This window comes from Phyllobates terribilis, unplaced genomic scaffold (genome assembly GCF_046119375.1).
Source record: "Phyllobates terribilis strain yellow unplaced genomic scaffold, ASM4611937v1 Scaffold_11__3_contigs__length_659146591, whole genome shotgun sequence".
NCBI lineage: Eukaryota > Metazoa > Chordata > Amphibia > Anura > Dendrobatidae > Phyllobates > Phyllobates terribilis.
Window position 1 is genome coordinate 358908147 of NW_027362771.1, and position 17654 is coordinate 358925800.

Consider the following 17654-nt stretch of genomic DNA (forward strand, 5'->3'; position numbering starts at 1 on the left):
CAACAAGAAAAAAGAAATAAAAGCAAGATTTTAGTTTGTGGTTTTATTTTGATTTGCACAATGACCAGTCTTCCATCTCTCCAAACCATCAGGGCGGCAGTCGTTTCCAGGTATATACTTACAGTACTCTGCTGGACTCGCTGGTGAGGACAGTTGAACAGAAACGTTCCAAACAATGAGATGCAGGTGCTGTCATGTAGCACGGTTAAGTAGGTCTCGGTAAACTGGAAAGCGGCAGGGTACTGCTCCAGGAGCTGCCATACACAGTCCAGGAACAGCACAAACAGGGGACACTAGGGAAGAGAAACAGATACTTGACAATATGACAAGGCAGACTGGGACATAAAGCAGGACACGTCTACGACGAGACCGAACACTGGTAGATCTACAAGTCTACAGCTCCTGAGAAGCTGTGGTTGCAGTTTTCATCTTCTACCCGGCCTTATAAAGTCACCACTGAGTAAATACCACTGCTTTTATTTAGGTCTCATGCCAACGGAGATTTTACGTCAATAAATCTTTTATTCTAGTGCATGGGACCTTTCTCGAACCTAAGCATGACATTTCACACAGTGGCATACATAGCTGTTTTTCTGAAGAATTCAATACAAATCCTACAGAAAAATAATCATGGCATGCTCACCTCTTAATTATTAAGTACTTTTAAAGTAAAATAGCTGAAAGAGCCCTACACCAGACTCACCCGACCCCCAAATGTCTAATACAGGACTTCTCAAACTGTGAGGTGCCACCTAGGTATTGGTGATGCCCAGAGTTCAGAATGTAAATTAAGCAGAACTTTTATTTTTGGCAGCTCCTGGCATTACCTTGGTCTGTGTGGTGAGGCCTCAATATAAAAGTTGCAGTGGGTGGGATCACTTCAGTTTGATAATTTAAATAAGAAGTTTTCCAGTTTCAGAAAACTCCTGTTACTTACCCACAGTTTGTTTATTACTAAACGAAAAAAAAAAACAAACCCACAACTGTGCGTTACCCATGGTCCAGTGCCGAGGCTCCGTCGCTGCTCCAGGTGTCTTAATGGCAGCGCTAACATCACGTCGCCAGTAGTGACGAGCGAGCGTGCTCGTTTAACCCTTTAACAGAACATGCTCGGGTGCTTACCGAGTAGCTCCTGCGCGCTTGTATATTATGTTCGAGTCCCTGCATCTGCATGATTTATGGCTGTTAGGGAATCCTCACATGTGTTGAGGCTGCCTAACAAACAGGCAATCCCTGCATGTGTTGAGGCTGCCTAACAAACAGGCAATCCCTGCATGTGTTGAGGCTGTCTAACAGTCGCAAATCATTCAGACAAAGGGACTTGAACATAATATACGAGCACGCCGAATATACTCGGTAAGCACCCGAGCATGCTCAGTTAATCGAGCAAGCTCGCTTGATCAATAGTCGCCAGCACTGCAACCAATCAGTGAGCTCAGTCGCTCTGAGGAGCTCGTGCCATCATCTAAAACAGAGTCACTGAGCTCAGTAACTGGCTGTAGCACCAACAATCTGATGTCAGTGCTGCAGACAATAACAAACACTGGAAAAGGCAGTTGAGACTCCGTGCTGGACCCAGGCAAGGCAAGCAAAGCACAAATTGCAGCCAGGGGAGAAGGGTTTTCTAAAACCAAAAACCCCTTTAGCTACATGAACGAGCCACAACTTTGAAATGACAAGGCGGCTCTCTGCATTCTGCTTTATCCTTACAATGTTCTCTGTAGATGGATGATGTCTGATTGATGAATCGCAGCTGAAATGTTCTTTTCCTCTAAGCTTTAACGCCAAAAGCGTGGCATAAAACCTTTGAAAAGTCACAAAATTTTGTGACTTAGCGTTTTCATGCCAGTTTCTCCAAGCTCCGCCAAAATAGGCAGAGTTGCGGAGGGAAGGGGAGCATTAGGGCATGAAGCCACAACTCGTCTAATTCATGACAAGCTGTGGCATTCCATATGCCAGAAATCTTACTCATGTCCCTGACTGGAGTAAGATTTCTGAAATAGTACAAGAAGGCACATGCTACTCGTCAGATGCTCCAGATTCATGAAGAGTCATGTAACACTCTATTTACAACATTTTTTTAGTATATTACTGAAAACAGCAACTCTTGACATCAGCTACCACATTGCAGATCTTCCATGTGCGCCCCAGGGTCTTCTGTGCACAGCGCTGCCATTACACAGAGCACGAGGTCCGGGGTAAAGCCAAACTAAATATTTACTGAAACGTCAAAGCAATGATGAGCAGGAATACAGAGGCTGTAACAAACGATTGTGTATTCTGGAGAAGGGAACTTCACGTTAGTTCTTGGAAAAGAGCTTGTATACAAATCGCAGGAGACTCCTGAATTATCTTATACCGAGTGTTAGAGCAAATAGAGGAGAGTCGCAATGTCTGGACCACATCACTGTAATGTTCTTCATCCAGAAGTGCAGGCGGCACAAAGCTGCCATTATGTCTGGTACTAAATTATGGCACCTGCAGTTATTAAATGAGGCAGATTAATGTTCACTTGAAACAACTGTTTTTTTCCTCTCCTCAGACATCCATCCCTGTAATGTATCCATGCCTTCTAGCCTGCGCTATTCAGTACCATTGAGGAACATCCCAGAGAACTTACAGGAACATTACATACTTGTTTCTTTTTTCAGTACATAAATCTTTATGTCAGAGATATGGCTCAGACATGATGTGGACATAGACTACATTACCAAAGAGGACAGGATAGACAAGTATTTCAGTAGCACGCTGGTACTGTACCTCCTTCTCAGATTTCCTCAAGTGGTTGCACCTATCAAGAAATGGATATCCAGCCATAACCCACTCCTTCTGGATCAGGCTCTGAAATCCGACAATAGTTCTGAAGTGCCAGTCTGACATCAACTGAACAAGAGAGGCCACAATGCAGCTGAGATCCCGTCCGTCCTCCTCTGAAAACACAGAGAACATTTCTATCAGTCAGCCTCAACAATGCTGTGCAAGATCATTTACGACACAGAGGAGAACATTTCTAACTAGACTTGGTGGGAATCAAGTGGCAGGAACCAGTCCAGTGGTCAGGTCAGTAATCTATGGCCACTGGGCTGGAGCCCCGAGAACCTTCTTCTACCACCCAGAATCCATGGCTCGTCTTTCAATTAGCCGGCATTACACATCATCGTTGCAGCAAAACGCACATGTGACATTATGCCAGGGCGGCTAAACAAAAGACGATGCCAAAAATAGAAGGCAGGTCCCAGGGCTTCCATCCAGTGCCAGAGATTATGGACATGCCCACTGGATGGGTCCTGAAAAGTGATTTGCACCAACTCCACTCCACAATTATATTAAGGGATTGTCTCATGAAGACATGACTGTTGCGGCAAGTGGACACCAGAGATTGTTCCTTGCATGCCCCCTCTATGTGCCAGAACAGAGAGCATGGTGGAACTGAGCCGCTCACGTTTGAGAGAAGACTTGCAGCAATCAGATGATCGCCACTGCAGCTCCAATGAGAAAGAGGACGTGTCGTATAAGGACAACCCCTTTAAGAGCATTGCACAAGACAGGGACATTTATGCTGACCATTTACGTGTTATAGGATCAGTCATATGTGGGAGATAAAGCCATATGGTCAGATCTCATTAACTGACACTATTGTGCAGACCGCTATAATATTACAGGTGCTAAAACACCCATTGGGCAGCACACATTAAATAAGACCCGTCGTTCCAGCATCAGTTCCACCCCATAGTTACAGTCTGATGTGTTCATTTCGAAGAGGGTTGGGACAGACATAACAGCAGCTTGGAAGGAATCTGGAATTTAGTGATTTGGCCAGAGATACAAAACACTTTCACCAAAATAGTAATTTTCTGACTCAACAGTTGGACGGGCCTCACAGTCAGCTGACTTGGGAAGTAGAGGGAATGAGTCACCCTCCGCATGTCTAAGAGGGAAATCCCTCTGTATTCAGCACAGAGGTCTAAATTCCCCTCATTGCAATAGCAGATGCTCTCCACCCCCTGGATCTGTATTTCATACATGACAAACACACAGTTAAATGCCATCATATCATATCTCTAAGTAATACAACCTTATAGGGAATCTGACAGCAGGATTTCACACCCAAATTATTTATATGTGCATGTAGCTCTTTCAAAGACATGTCCAGCAATACCTTTACATGGCCAGTACATTCCTGCATTACTGAGAATTCAGCATTTGAATTTATATGAAAAATTAGGCTGTAGATCTGATGCCTCTGTCACTCCAGCTCTATTACCCACCCAGCGCGGTTTCCTCTTAATTGACGGCTCTTTTGCATGAAGTCACACAGCATAAAGGCTGTCAGTCAAGCAAGAGTAGGCAGTGTTGGGCGAGGAATAGAGCTGGAGTGACAGAGGCTTCAGATGATATGCAAATGAGGCTTGAAGAGATAACGACAACACTGATGTCTCAGTAATTGAGGAACGGACCAGTATTGCTGGACTTGTTTTTGTAAGAGTTACATGCACATATAAAGATCTTTTTTTTTTCTCTTTGGGGAACAGGGGGGTGGTGAAATCCTGCTGACAGATCCCCATGAACATTTTTTTTTTTGCTGAAATACTAGTTCAGTAAAATGCACTTCAGGGGCATTTTGAGAAACTTGCTGTACATCAGAGATTAATGATTTGTTTCATCAGTGATTAATGATGAGCGAGTATGTTCGATTAACCCTTTCGGTGAGTATGCTCGGGCGAGTACCGAGTATCTTCAGCGTACACTGTGATATGTTTGAATCGCTTCGGTGTGAATGATTTTTGACTGTTTGACAGCTTTAATACATGTGAGGAATGTCGGTTTCTGTCGCATTCCTCACATGTATTAAAGCTGTCAAACAGTCGCAAATCATGTTCACGGAGCAACGAAAACTTAAAGCCCTAGCACGCTATAAATACTCGGTGCTCGGCCGAGTATACTTGGTGAAAGGGTTAACCGAACATACTCGCTCATCACTACTGCTGACCATATCAAACTAGTGAAGCTGAATAGGCCTGTGCAGTTATGTGGGATACGGCCGAGGGTTCTGTGCCTCATATTTGGTGTTTATATGGAGTTAAGCAGCGCATACCCATTAGATAATGAAGGGGATGATGGCAGATGTTGGTCGATGGGGGAGGGTGAAAAGAATCTGGCATGTTGGATTTCCACAGTGAAATTGGAGGCTATGAGCATGCTGGTTAATGAGAAGTTGTTTTAACATCAGCTGAAGAAATGTTTGATTCCAGAAATCTAATTTTTATGGTCAGACTTTAGACTTTTGCTTCACTGCAAAATGCTATGTAGTTAGCTTTTAAAGCTTATGCCGATGTCCATGGATTAAGGTGATGTGCGGACTGGCCACGGCTCTCCCAGTCCAAGCGTGACAGCTTCATACATTTCTAGGAGGCTGTCACGTACTGGTTGGGAGGCCTGCGGCCAGTCCATGCTCGGACCAAATTTGCATGTTCATCAACATGAGCCTTATTGTGAGAGAATAGTGACTAAGATACACAAAGGTACAAATAAATTATTCACCTTGTATGACCACAGACAAACGCTTAGAATCCATGACAAAGGCCAGCTCCACTGCTTGCTTCAAAAACACCCTGTCAAAGGAAAATGAGCCAGGCAGTTATACAAAGCTGTCAAGCTTGAACCACGCCTCCACAATTCTTCACCACTCTCACTACATCATTTTGTGTTTTTGCTTGACCTTCAAGCTGGCCAAAGACTTTCTTGAGGTACAAGATCCAATTCTCAGCACAGAGTATGAAAGCAGTATTACTCAGATATTAACACTGTAAAAGAACCTACTTCTATAGACTGTATTATATCTGGTCCTTCAGTGTTCGGGGACTTCATCTCTGGATAGGGTGCAGACATAGGTAACCAACTCCGATCCCCATATGGCTGCAGCAATGCTTATTGCGGGGTCCCACAGTAATTTCCCATCTATGTTCTTGCAGTTAACTATTAGTCTTCAGTATGTATAAACATTGTAGTCTTTAAAACATGAAACACCTTATTGCAAGTGCTCTCCTTTTTATCCCGGTGTATAGATGGCGCTGCATAAAATGTACAAGTAAAAAACTGGCAAGAAAGTGACCCTGTACCTGACGTACTCCGGCCAGCGCGTGCTTTCCAGAGAAGAAAACCATCGCTCCTCTGTTTCTTCAAATGACTCTATAATGAAGAAATAAGAATATTTAATCACCATTCCACTATAGAGCAGTTACAGTACAATGTAATTTATTTGCTGTGTTTTTTTGCTTTTTGTTTTTTTAGTAAAAAACAACAACTGCATGGCAAACACAATGTGAACATGGCCTATAAAAGTACTCCGCTGCATTTATATAGGCGTTTCACAGTGGTATGGTCACAGTTTCCTACATGGATTTTAGATGGAATTCAACAACTCCTACAAATATTTTGCATAAACTTCCTACTGATATAAATGGTTAAAAAGCGCCTGTAGTGTACACTGTGCTGTACAGTCATGGCCAAAAGTATTGAGAATGAGACAAATAGTAATTTTTCCAAAGTTTACTGCTTCATTTTTTGTAATGGCAATTTGCATATACTCCTGAATGTCAAAGAGTGATCAGCTTAACAGCAATTACTGTACTTGCAAAGTCAATATTTGCCCAGAAAATGAACTTTAACCCCCAAAACACATTTCAACATCATTGCAGTCCTGCCTTAAAAGGAGCAGCTAACATCGTTTTAGTGATTGATCCATTAAAACAGGTGTGGGTGTTGATGAGGACAGGGCTGGCGATCAGTCAGTCATGATTAAGTAAGAATGACATCACTGGACACTTTAAAAGGAGGCTGGTTCTTGGTATCATTGTTTCTCTTCAGTTAACCATGGTTATCTCTAAAGAAACACGTGCAGCCATCATTGCACTGCACAAAAATGGTCTAACAGGGAAGAGTATCGCAGCTACAAAGATTGCACCTCAGTCAACAATCTATCGCATCATCAAGAACTTCAAGGAGAGAGCCTCCATTGTTGTCAAAAAGGCTCCAGGGCGCCCAAGAAAGACCAGCAAGCGCCAGGACCGTATCTTAAAACTGTTTCAGCTGCGGGATCGGACTACCAGCAGTGCAGAGCTTGCTCAGGAATGGCAGCAGGCTGGTGTGAGTGCTTCTGCATGCACTGTGAGGCGGAGACTCTTTGAGCAAGGGCTGGTTTCAAGGAGGGCAGCAAAGAAGCCACTTCTCTCCAGAAAAAACATCAGGGACCGACTGATATTCTGCAAAAGGTACAGGGAGTGGACTGCTGAGGACTGGGGCAAAGTCATTTTCTCTGATGAATCCCCTTTTCGATTGTTTGGGACATCTGGAAAACAGCTTATTCGGAGAAGAAGAGGTGAGCGCTACCACCAGTCTTGTCTCATGCCAACTGTAAAGCATCCTGAAACCATTCATGTGTGGGGTTGCTTCTCAGCCAAGGGAATCGGCACGCTCACAGTCTTGCCTAAAAACACAGCCATGAATAAAGAATGGTACCAGAATGTCCTCCAAGAGCAACTTCTCCCAACCGTCCAAGAGCAGTTTGGCGCCCAACAATGCCTTTTCCAGCATGATGGAGCACCTTGCCATAAAGCAAAGGTGATAACTAAATGGCTCATGGAACAAAACAGAGATTTTGGGTCCATGGCCTGGAAACTCCCCAGATCTTAATCCCATTGAGAACTTGTGGTCAATCATCAAGAGACGGGTGGACAAACAAAAACCAACAAATTCTGGCAAAATGCAAGCATTGATTATGCAAGAATGGACTGCTATCAGTCAGGATTTGGTCCAAAAGTAGATTGAGAGCATGCCAGGGAGAATTACAGAGGTCTTGAAGAAGAAGGGGCAACACTGCAAACATTGACTTGCTGCATTAACTCATTCTAACTGTCAATATAACCTATTGGTACTCATAATATGATTGCAATTATATTTCTGTATGTGATATAAACATCAGACAAACACTAATAAAAAGCAGAGGCCAGCAGATCATGTGAAAAGCCGGATTTTGGTAAGAACTTACCTGTAAAATCCTTTTCAGCGAAGGAAGGAAGGGAGACACAGATTCTCTACTTCGTGGGTAGGCGGAGCCCCATAGGATAGTCACCTCAGATTGGAAAAAGACGAACGACCCCTCCAGTATATAGGCTCCTCCTACTCCCATGTTCATCAGTCCGTACACAAGCTAAGGAAGAGCAGACCAACCAGCAGAACAACATATCCCCTTCTGAAATTTCAGAAATGAGAGAAAACAGGTTATGTAATAGAAACACACAGTCTTAGGCATACCCCATTGGACCTGACAACTGTGTAGAGCTGGCGAAACTGGAAGGAGAGCCGTAGAGCCCTAAACCCAGTCCAGAAGATCGACATCAGGAAGGAGACGCGCTGCATCTAGAAACACAAAAAAACACTTCTGCCCTGGGAGGGTGCTGTGTCTCCCTTCCTTCCTTCGCTGAAAAGGATTTTACAGGTAAGTTCTTACCAAAATCCGGCTTTCAGCAGCAGAAGGGAAGGAAGGGAGACACAGATTCTCTACTTCGTGGGACGTCCTAAAGCAGTACCTACTTAAGGGTGGGAAATAGAGGCAGAAGCTTCCATACCCCAAAACTTAGGCAAGAGCGCAAACCGCGCTAAAATAACGGAAAACTAAGTAAAGGGATAACTTAAATTACCGCCGCCTGCAGGACCCTGCGTCCCAGGGCCGCATCGGCTGAAGCACTTATGTCCACCTTATAAAACTTAGTAAAGGTGTGAACGGAGCGCCAGGTGGCCGCCCGGCAGAGCTGCGCTGCCGAGGCCCCCTGACGAAAAGCCCACGATGAGCCAATGGCTCTCGTGGAATGAGCTTTAACTTTAACCGGACAAGGCTCGCCCTTGAGCCGGTACGCTTCCAGGATAGCTGAACGGATCCACCGAGCTATCGTGTCTTTGGAAGCACGTTGACCACGCCGACGACCTGCCGGAATTATAAAAAGAGAGTCCGACTTCCGAAAACCTTGGGTGATCGTAAGATAGAACTTCAATGCCCGCACTAAGTCCAACGAGTGCAAGGCCCGCTCCCTTGGATTCTTAGGTCCTGGACAAAGAGAAGGCAACACAAGGTCCTGATTAATGTGGAATTGTGAAACTACCTTAGGCAAAAAATCTTCCCGAGTACGAAGCACCACGTGATCCGGAAAAAATTCCAGAAAAGGAGGTGAGCAAGAAAGTGCTGCCAATTCCGATACCCTTCTCAAAGAGGTGACTGCCACCAAGAAGGCCACCTTCCAAGAAAGTAGTGAAGGTTTAGCAGAATCCATAGGCTCAAAAGGCCTATGCTGAAGGGCTTCCAGGACTAGATTAAGCCGCCATGGAGCCACAACTGCCCTCCGTGGCGGAAACGGACGTGCGACTCCGCGAAAAAAAGAGCGCACATCCCTACGAGAGGCAATAGCCTTCCTAAAAAGTGCGGAAAGAGCAGATACCTGTCCCCGCACCGTACTAACTGCCAAACCCCTGGCCAGACTAGATTGCAGAAAGGCCAAGAAGTTGGGGATGGAAAAAACCCTCGGGTTTCTTGAGGATCCAGAACACCATGAAATAGAAAGACTCCCAAGTTCAGTGATAAATCCTGGACGTAGCTGGACTCCGGGCCGCCCGCAAGGTAGCAATGACCTCGGGCGAAAAACCGCGACGGGTCAAGATCTCGGTCTCAAGACCCACGCCGTCAAACGAAGGGACCTCAGGTCCGGATGACGAATGGGCCCCTGAGTGAGCAAGTCCGGGCGAAGGGGCAGCGGAAACGGAGGTGCCGCCTGAAGAGACACCAGCGTCGAATACCATGTCCTCCGCGGCCAGTCTGGTGCTATCAGAATTATTGATACCCTTTCGAGTTTGATCCGTCGGATCACCAGAGGTAGTAAGGATATCGGCGGAAACGCATAGATCAGCTTGAACTGACCCCACGGGGCCACTAGAGCATCCACCGCCTCCGGGTCCCTGTACCTGGACATGAACGTCGGAACCCTGGCGTTCAGCCTGGATGCCATCAAGTCCACCTGAGGAGTCCCCCAACGGGAACACAGCAGAGAAAACACTTCTGGATAGAGACTCCATTCCCCAGGGTCCACTTGCTCGGGACTGACGAAGTCCGCCGAGATATTCAACAACCCCGGGAATGTGAATTGCAGAGATAACTGGAACTTTGGACTCGGCCCAGACCAGGATCCGAGAGACCTCCGACATGAGACTGGAACTCCTCGTCCCGCCTTGGTGGTTGATGTACGCAACAGCCGTAGCGTTGTCAGACTGGATCCGGACCGGTAGACCGCGCAATAAGACCGCCCAATGTTGGAGGCAGAGAAATATTGCTCTCAACTCCAAAATGTTGATCGGGAGAGACGACTCCTTTGGCGACCAGACTCCCTGAATCCAGAGGTTGTTCCAAACTCCCCCCCAGCCTGTCCGGCTGGCATCGGTTGTTACCACCGACCATCTCGGAGGAAGGAAGGATTTCCCCACGGATAGAGTCTCCGGACGTAACCACCATCCAAGAGATTCTCGCACCCTGCGGGAGATAATGACCGAGCGATCCAGAGAAGTTAGCGATCGATCCTAATGGGTCAGAATAAGGCTCTGGAGATCCCGGGAATGAAATTGTGCAAATGGTACTGCTTCCATAGTTGCCACCATTTGACCCAGAAGGCGCATGCATTCCCGAAGGGACATTGACAGCGCCGACCTCATAGCCTGGACCAGAAGACGAAGGTTCGTCTGTTTGACAGGAGGCAGGGACACAACTGCCCGAACAGTATCGAACTGCATCCCCAGGAAAAGAATGGACTGTGCTGGCTCCAATGACGATTTCTTCCAATTGATCAGCCACCCGAAGTCCATCAGGTACTGAAGGGAGAGATCGCTATTGCCTCCTCCGCTGTGGGTGACACTATGAACAGGTCGTCCAGGTAGGGGAGGATCGTAACCCCCTGTCTTCGAAGAAGCGCCATGCGAGGAGCCAGAATTTTTGTAAAAACCCTGGGAGCTGAGGCCAACCCGAAAGGCAGGGCCACAAACTGGTAATGGGTTTGACCTATAGCGAAACGCAAGAAACGCTGGTGAGCCCTGCCGATAGGGATATGCAAATAGGCGTCGCGAATGTCTATGGACACCAAGAAATCGTACTGCGATAGGGTCGCTATCACCGATCGGAGAGACTCCATGCGGAACTTCCGTGTCCGGACGTAAATATTCAAATCCCTGAGATCCAGTGTAGAACGAGCTAAAAAGCTTGTAACAGAACTTCAACATGACGTTTCAAGGATGGAGCGAGACTGCCATCTACTGGCCAGAGACAGTCAAGCGGAACCAAAATACACAAAGGAAGTTGCAGGCAGGGCAGATTCAGAGGCTGGACCCGATCAGGTGACTTCCAGGAAGGAGTTCAGAGAGATAAGAGGCCAGCGCGCCAAACCTGAGGGGTCTTTGGCGCCAAGCAGCAGAGAGGAGCAGACGTGCTCCCTGCGTCCTGAGAAACCCCGCGTGACAGGCCAAATCCAGAGGCCTGAGAGGTGCTCCAGCCGGGCACCGGTAAAAGAGCTCCGGATCCCTCACAGTTGTGACTCGAGTGCTGTGCCTGCTGAGGATACTAGGAACCTGATCGCTGTGCTGAGTGAGTTCGCGGAACCCGACGTCGACCGCCGACAGACTAGGCCTGGACCCCCCTATCCAAGGCTCGAGAGACTGCCCCCAACAGCCAAGCAGAGAGGAGCTGCATACGTGAGCAGGGCCGTCACTTCCACTGCTCACCCACGGTACCGGGGACAATTGGGTTTAAGTACTCAGGTTGGGAGGGGGACGGTTGGGGCTAAAGTAGCACAACGTGATTTAATTGAATTCATCCGGAAAGAGACTCACGGCCTAGCGGGAATAACCGGTGACCCCCGCTAGGGCCAAATTTACGGTTAAAGAACTTGTGTGGTGCTTCTCATTCTTGAGGGCATCACCTTACTTTAAGAGACTGCGCCTTACTTTAAGAGACTGCGCCTTACTTTAAGAGACTGCGCCTTACTTTAAGAGACTGCGCCTTACTTTAAGAGACTGCGCCTTACTTTAAGAGACTGCGCCTTACTTTAAGAGACTGCACCTTATTTTGAGAAATTTCGTATTTTTCTGATATTTCAAACCACTGTTCATTACCCTTGTTGCTAATCCCTTGTTTCAGTATACCTGTTGTATAAAACTGTTTACAAACATCTCTGACTGTTCTCGCCTTGTGTCTCTGTGCGTTGCATTCCGGCACCTGCATTACATTTGGCAAAGTCGGCAGGATGCAACATTCAGACGCAGAGATGGCGGATCAGTCTATGGCTAGGTCCGGCCGGAGCCATATACCCCTGGGGGCTATGCTCAGCCATCTTCCCAAGTTTACAGGGGATGGCATGTCACTTTGGGACTGGGCAGAAAGACTGAGAAGTATGCTACGTATGTATCCCCTTGACCCTCTAGCCCAGGCGGAGTTGGCCCTCCTAACCCTTGATGGAGAGGCCCGACAGACTGTGATGTACCGCCCACCTGGGGACCGTGACACCGTGGATAAAGTGATAAAAATTCTAGAGGACATGCACGGTGACACTACAGATTTGGGACACTTGCGCTTACGGTTGTTTCAGCGGGTCCAAGGGGAAAATGAGACAGTAAATCAGTATGTTAATGCATTACAGGAAGTGACGGACCATATCACTAAGAAAACTCGAGATGGGAACCGAGGACTGGGACCATTGGATGAGGTGTTGCGTGACCAACTGATTGCTGGCTTGAAAGACCCTTCCCTGAGGCAAATCCTGAAGGAGCGGCTGCGATTGAGCCCTGATATGGGCTTCCTGGAGGTAGGGGCTGAAGCTAGAGTCCTGGAGAGAGAAGTTCCTGTTCTCAAAGCCACAGTTAGAAGTCATGAGGCAATTGCTCCTGGATTCACCAACCAAGAGCCTGATTGGGTACGGGAAATACGTCAGGAAATTCGAGACATTCGGGGTGAGCTGAATTCTATTAGGAAGACTCCTACTGCCCCCTTGCCGACGGACCGTACTGCTCAACGCGGACGGAGACCAGAACGAGAAAGACGTTCCTATCTGGCCCCAGCACGACATGTACCCGACCTATCGGCAGAACGAGGACCGGAGTGCTGGACCTGCGGAGGTAGGGGGCATATCTCCAAAGACTGTCCCAACCGAGAAAGAAGGAGGAGGGGACAGCCGTTAAACTAAAATGCCCCACGGTTGTGGAGCATACCGTGGGGTCTCGAGCTTCAGAGAGTAGAAGAGGGAGCTCTGAAGACATTGTCTCCGAGAGGCCCATTATCTGGGCTGAATTCAATGGGCAGCGGATCCGTTGTTTGATGGACACCGGGTCTCAAGTGACCACTATGCCTGAGACGTACTTCCAAAGTCACTTTCCTGAAGTCGCTCGTTCCTGCCGGGAACCCACTGTCAAACTGGTGGCGGCTAATCAACTACCTATCCCAGTAGCGGGAGTAGTATGGATGTCTGTGCGGGCATGTGGAAAGGACCTCGGTCGAAAAGGGATTGTACTGACCACCGGGCCCGGAGGCGATGGGCCCATTGTAACCCTGGGCATGAATGTGCTGAAAGAAGTCGGACAGTTCCTGGCTGAGGGCTGTAGCAAAAACAACTGGACCCGCGCCACTCGAGACCCAGCTAACAAGAGAGTGTTCCAGCACCTCGTGCGGGTCAGTCAGATTCAAAAGTTGCCCACTACCTCCCAGTACCTTGGTAAGGTATCGATACCGCACGAAGCCACAATAACACTGCCGGTGGGACAGACTGTACTCACTTTGCCGGTGCTGGCACATGTGTCCTTAGAGGGCGTGGACATTCAAGTTGAACCAATGGAGGGAGAAGAAGCGCCCTCTGGACTCCTGATTGCTCGAACTCTGGCCACCGTGCGGCACGGTCGAGTACCCGTGCGCTGCATCAATTTAAGTGGCACCAGTTTACAGTTGTTGCCCCGACAAGAGGTGGCGCGAGTGTGCGTAATGCCGGAGGCCCTTACTAGAGCTGACGCTATAGGGCTGGCACCTGTGGAAGGAAAACCATGGACCCTAGAGGTGTCCCTCAATAGCCAGGAACATGGAAGAGAACCGTTGGCTGGACGCCACCTCCTGGAAGAAATGGAAGCTAACCTGACTGAGTTTTCTGCTGGACAAGTGAGGCAGATCGAACAACTTCTACAGCGATATCAGGGAGTGTTTGCACAGCATGAAGATGATTTCGGGTGCACTCGGGACATTCAGCACGAAATACCCACCGGAAATACTGCTCCCATCCGAGAGAGATATCGGCAGATCCCGCCTCAAATGTACCAGGAGGTGAAAGAGCTATTGGCCCACATGTTGCGGAACGGTGTGATCCGTGAAAGCCAGAGCCCCTGGGCGGCTCCGATCGTGCTGGTCCGAAAGAAGGACGGTACCCTGAGATTCTGCGTAGACTATCGGAAGCTGAATGCCTGTACAGTACGGGACTCCTATCCACTCCCCCGAATCGAAGAGTCTGTATCTGCACTAGGGAGCGCCAAATTCTTCTCCTCCCTCGACCTGGCCAGTGGCTATTGGCAGGTCCCAGTAGCTGAGAAGGATCGTCCGAAGACAGCTTTTGTTCTCCCTATGGGCCTGTTTGAGTTCAATCGAATGCCGTTCGGACTAACAAATGCGCCAGGAACATTCCAACGGCTGATGGAGAGATGCTTGGGGGACCTCAACTTTGAAGCCACTTTAATATATCTGGACGATATAATTATCTATTCCGCAACGTTTGAGGATCATCTCCGCCGATTGGAACAAGTGTTAGAACGGCTACAAAGGCACGGCCTGAAAATTAAGCCTCGTAAGTGTCGTCTCTTCAAACGAGAAATTGAATATCTGGGGCACACTGTGTCCAGTGCAGGGGTGCACCCCACTGCGGAGAAAGTAGCTGCCGTGCAGAAGTGGCCCACGCCCGCCAATCTAAGGGAACTAAGGGCATTCCTGGGGCTCGCTGGATACTACCGCAGATTCATTAAAGACTTCGCTAAGATTGCGAACCCGCTCAATGAATTGCTGAGAGGAACAGCCGGGGGAGCCAAGCGGCAGCCCATTCAGTGGGGCCCACGACAAGAAGAGGCATTCCGAGCATTGAAAATGGCGCTAACAGATGCCCCGATTCTGGCCTACGCTGACTTTTCGCAGCCGTTCATGTTGTACACTGATGGAAGCTTGCATGGGCTGGGAGCAGTGCTGGCTCAAGTACAAGGAGGGAAAGAGCGAGTGATCGCGTATGCCAGCAGGTCACTCCGAGATACGGAGAAGAATCCGGACAACTACAGTTCGTTTAAGCTGGAGCTACTGGCACTGGTATGGGCCATGACCGAGAAGTTTGCTGAGTACCTGTCAGGGTCAGAAGTGCAAGTGCGGACAGATAACAACCCTTTGGCCCACTTGGAGAACGCCAAACTGGGCGCGTTAGAACAGCGGTGGGTCGCAAGGATGTCCAAATTCCAGTATAAAATCGCCTATCGGTCCAAGGCCCTGAACACACATGCAGATGCCCTGTCCCGGGTCACTCAGGCGGGGCCGAAGAAGGACAGAGATGAGGAGCTCGAAGGCGACGAGATCCCGGATTTCAGCCAGTTCGCCGCTGCTGTGGTCGCCGCCCAAGAGACCAGAGGGGAGCCGAGGCCCACTCAGATTCTGGGACGTTCAAGAGACGAATGGATACATCTGCAGCAATCCGACCCAGAGCTAGCAAAGTTGAGAGAATGGGTCGCCCTTAATCAGAGACCCGACCAGGAAACCAGAGCCGCTTCACTTCCAACTACCCTACAAATCCTAGGCCAGTGGGAGAGGCTCCTCCTGATGGATGGCTTGCTATGCCGAAGAATCCAGCTGCCTCGAGAGTTTGATGTTACCTGGCAAGTGGTAGTTCCAGGAGCACTAGTAACACAGCTAGCCCAAGAAGCTCATAGAAGAGGTGCTCACTTCGGAGTAGAAAAGACCTTCCGGTGGTTGCAACGGCTGGTGTATTGGCCTCAACTGCGACAAGAAGTCGAGGGAGTCTGCCGAACATGTCGCCAGTGTGAGTTGAACAAGCCCCCGGAGCAAAGAGCTCCCATTCAGACCATCCGAACTTCTGCCCCCTTGGAAGTCTTGATGATTGACTACTTGATGGTAGGAACTTCATACAACGGTTATGGACACTGTTTAGTCATGACTGATCACTTCACCAAGTTTGCAGTGGTGACGCCCACTAAAGATCAGACGGCAGAAGCCGCAGCCAAGGCCATCTGTCAAGATTTCTTCCGGATTTATGGGTGCCCGAAGCAAATACATTCTGACCAGGGGGCCTGCTTCCAAGGACGAATGATGGATGAGATATACCGCATCTATGGGATCGACCGTTCCCGGACAACGCCCTACCACCCGCAAGGGGACGGGGCTTGCGAGCGCTTTAACCGAACCCTGTTGCAAATGTTGCGAACACTGGAAGCGGACAAAAAGATGAAGTGGCCCGAATTCGTGTCCGAACTGGTGTGGGTGTATAATAATCGAGTTCATGCAACCACCGGCTACACCCCCTACATGTTGCTGTTTGGAAGAAGTGGCCGAGAAATCACCGAACTGGAGCTAGACTCAGAAGACCCCGGTCCGGGCAGTAGCCCAAGTACCTGGATTCGAGAACACCAGCGTCGACTCCAATCCGTGAGAAGACTGGTTGCTCAGAAGTTTCAGGAAGTGGAGCATGCAGTTCGGCCCCCGACCACAGGTGGATCGCTTCAGCCAGGAGACCGAGTGCTGGTGAGGGCTAAACGATTTGGGAGTAAGCTGGACCATCGTTGGGAGGCAATACCATATCGGGTGGTGAAGAAGGTTCACCCAGACAACCCCGTCTACGAGGTTAGGCCCGAAGGGGATGACACCGCGACATCCAGGGTGTTGCACCGTAATATGTTGCGACCTTGCTCCTCTGAAGCAGAAGTCTGTAACAGGGCTGGGCCCTCAGACGTGTTGGCTGAAGTGCCACATACAGGAACCTTGGGGGATGAAGAAGGGTGGGCCACAATGCAGTTGGGCCCGTCAGAACCGTTGGTGCCACTCCCGAGTGGAAGTCAGAATGAGTCAGGAAATGATTTGCAATCCCAAGTAGTTGATTCCTCGGATCTCCCGGAGTCTCCTCCGCAAGAAGAGCCCCGCAGAACTGAGCGGGCTAATGCCGGAATTCCTCCTAACCGGTATGCTCAGGAAGAGTTTATCTGGTCTCGAATCCAAAAGAAAACGCAGGAGTGTGCCCAACTCCTGTCTGAGCTTGCACTGCCTGGAAGGAGACATCAATTCTGCGAGGAGTCCACTCGCCCGAGGACTGGCGAGCAAAAAAGAGGGAGGAATGTAGAACGAGCTAAAAAGCTTGTAACAGAACTTCAACATGACGTTTCAAGGATGGAGCGAGACTGCCATCTACTGGCCAGAGACAGTCAAGCGGAACCAAAATACACAAAGGAAGTTGCAGGCAGGGCAGATTCAGAGGCTGGACCCGATCAGGTGACTTCCAGGAAGGAGTTCAGAGAGATAAGAGGCCAGCGCGCCAAACCTGAGGGGTCTTTGG

The 17654-nt window shown here is 48.8% G+C and overlaps 1 protein-coding gene across 2 annotated transcripts in view; it reads right to left on the reverse strand.

Annotated features, from left to right (window-relative positions):
- MTMR10 (myotubularin related protein 10) overlaps nt 1-17654 on the reverse strand; it is a 107219-nt gene that overhangs the window by 4976 nt on the left and 84589 nt on the right. For both annotated transcript variants that reach the window (XM_073652908.1, XM_073652907.1), the window contains 4 exons: nt 6120-6189; nt 5542-5612; nt 2761-2930; nt 123-293 (listed from right to left, as the gene is read on the reverse strand). In XM_073652908.1, coding sequence (XP_073509009.1) covers nt 123-293; nt 2761-2930; nt 5542-5612; nt 6120-6189 — 482 coding nt within the window. The remainder of the gene's footprint in view (nt 1-122; nt 294-2760; nt 2931-5541; nt 5613-6119; nt 6190-17654) is intronic.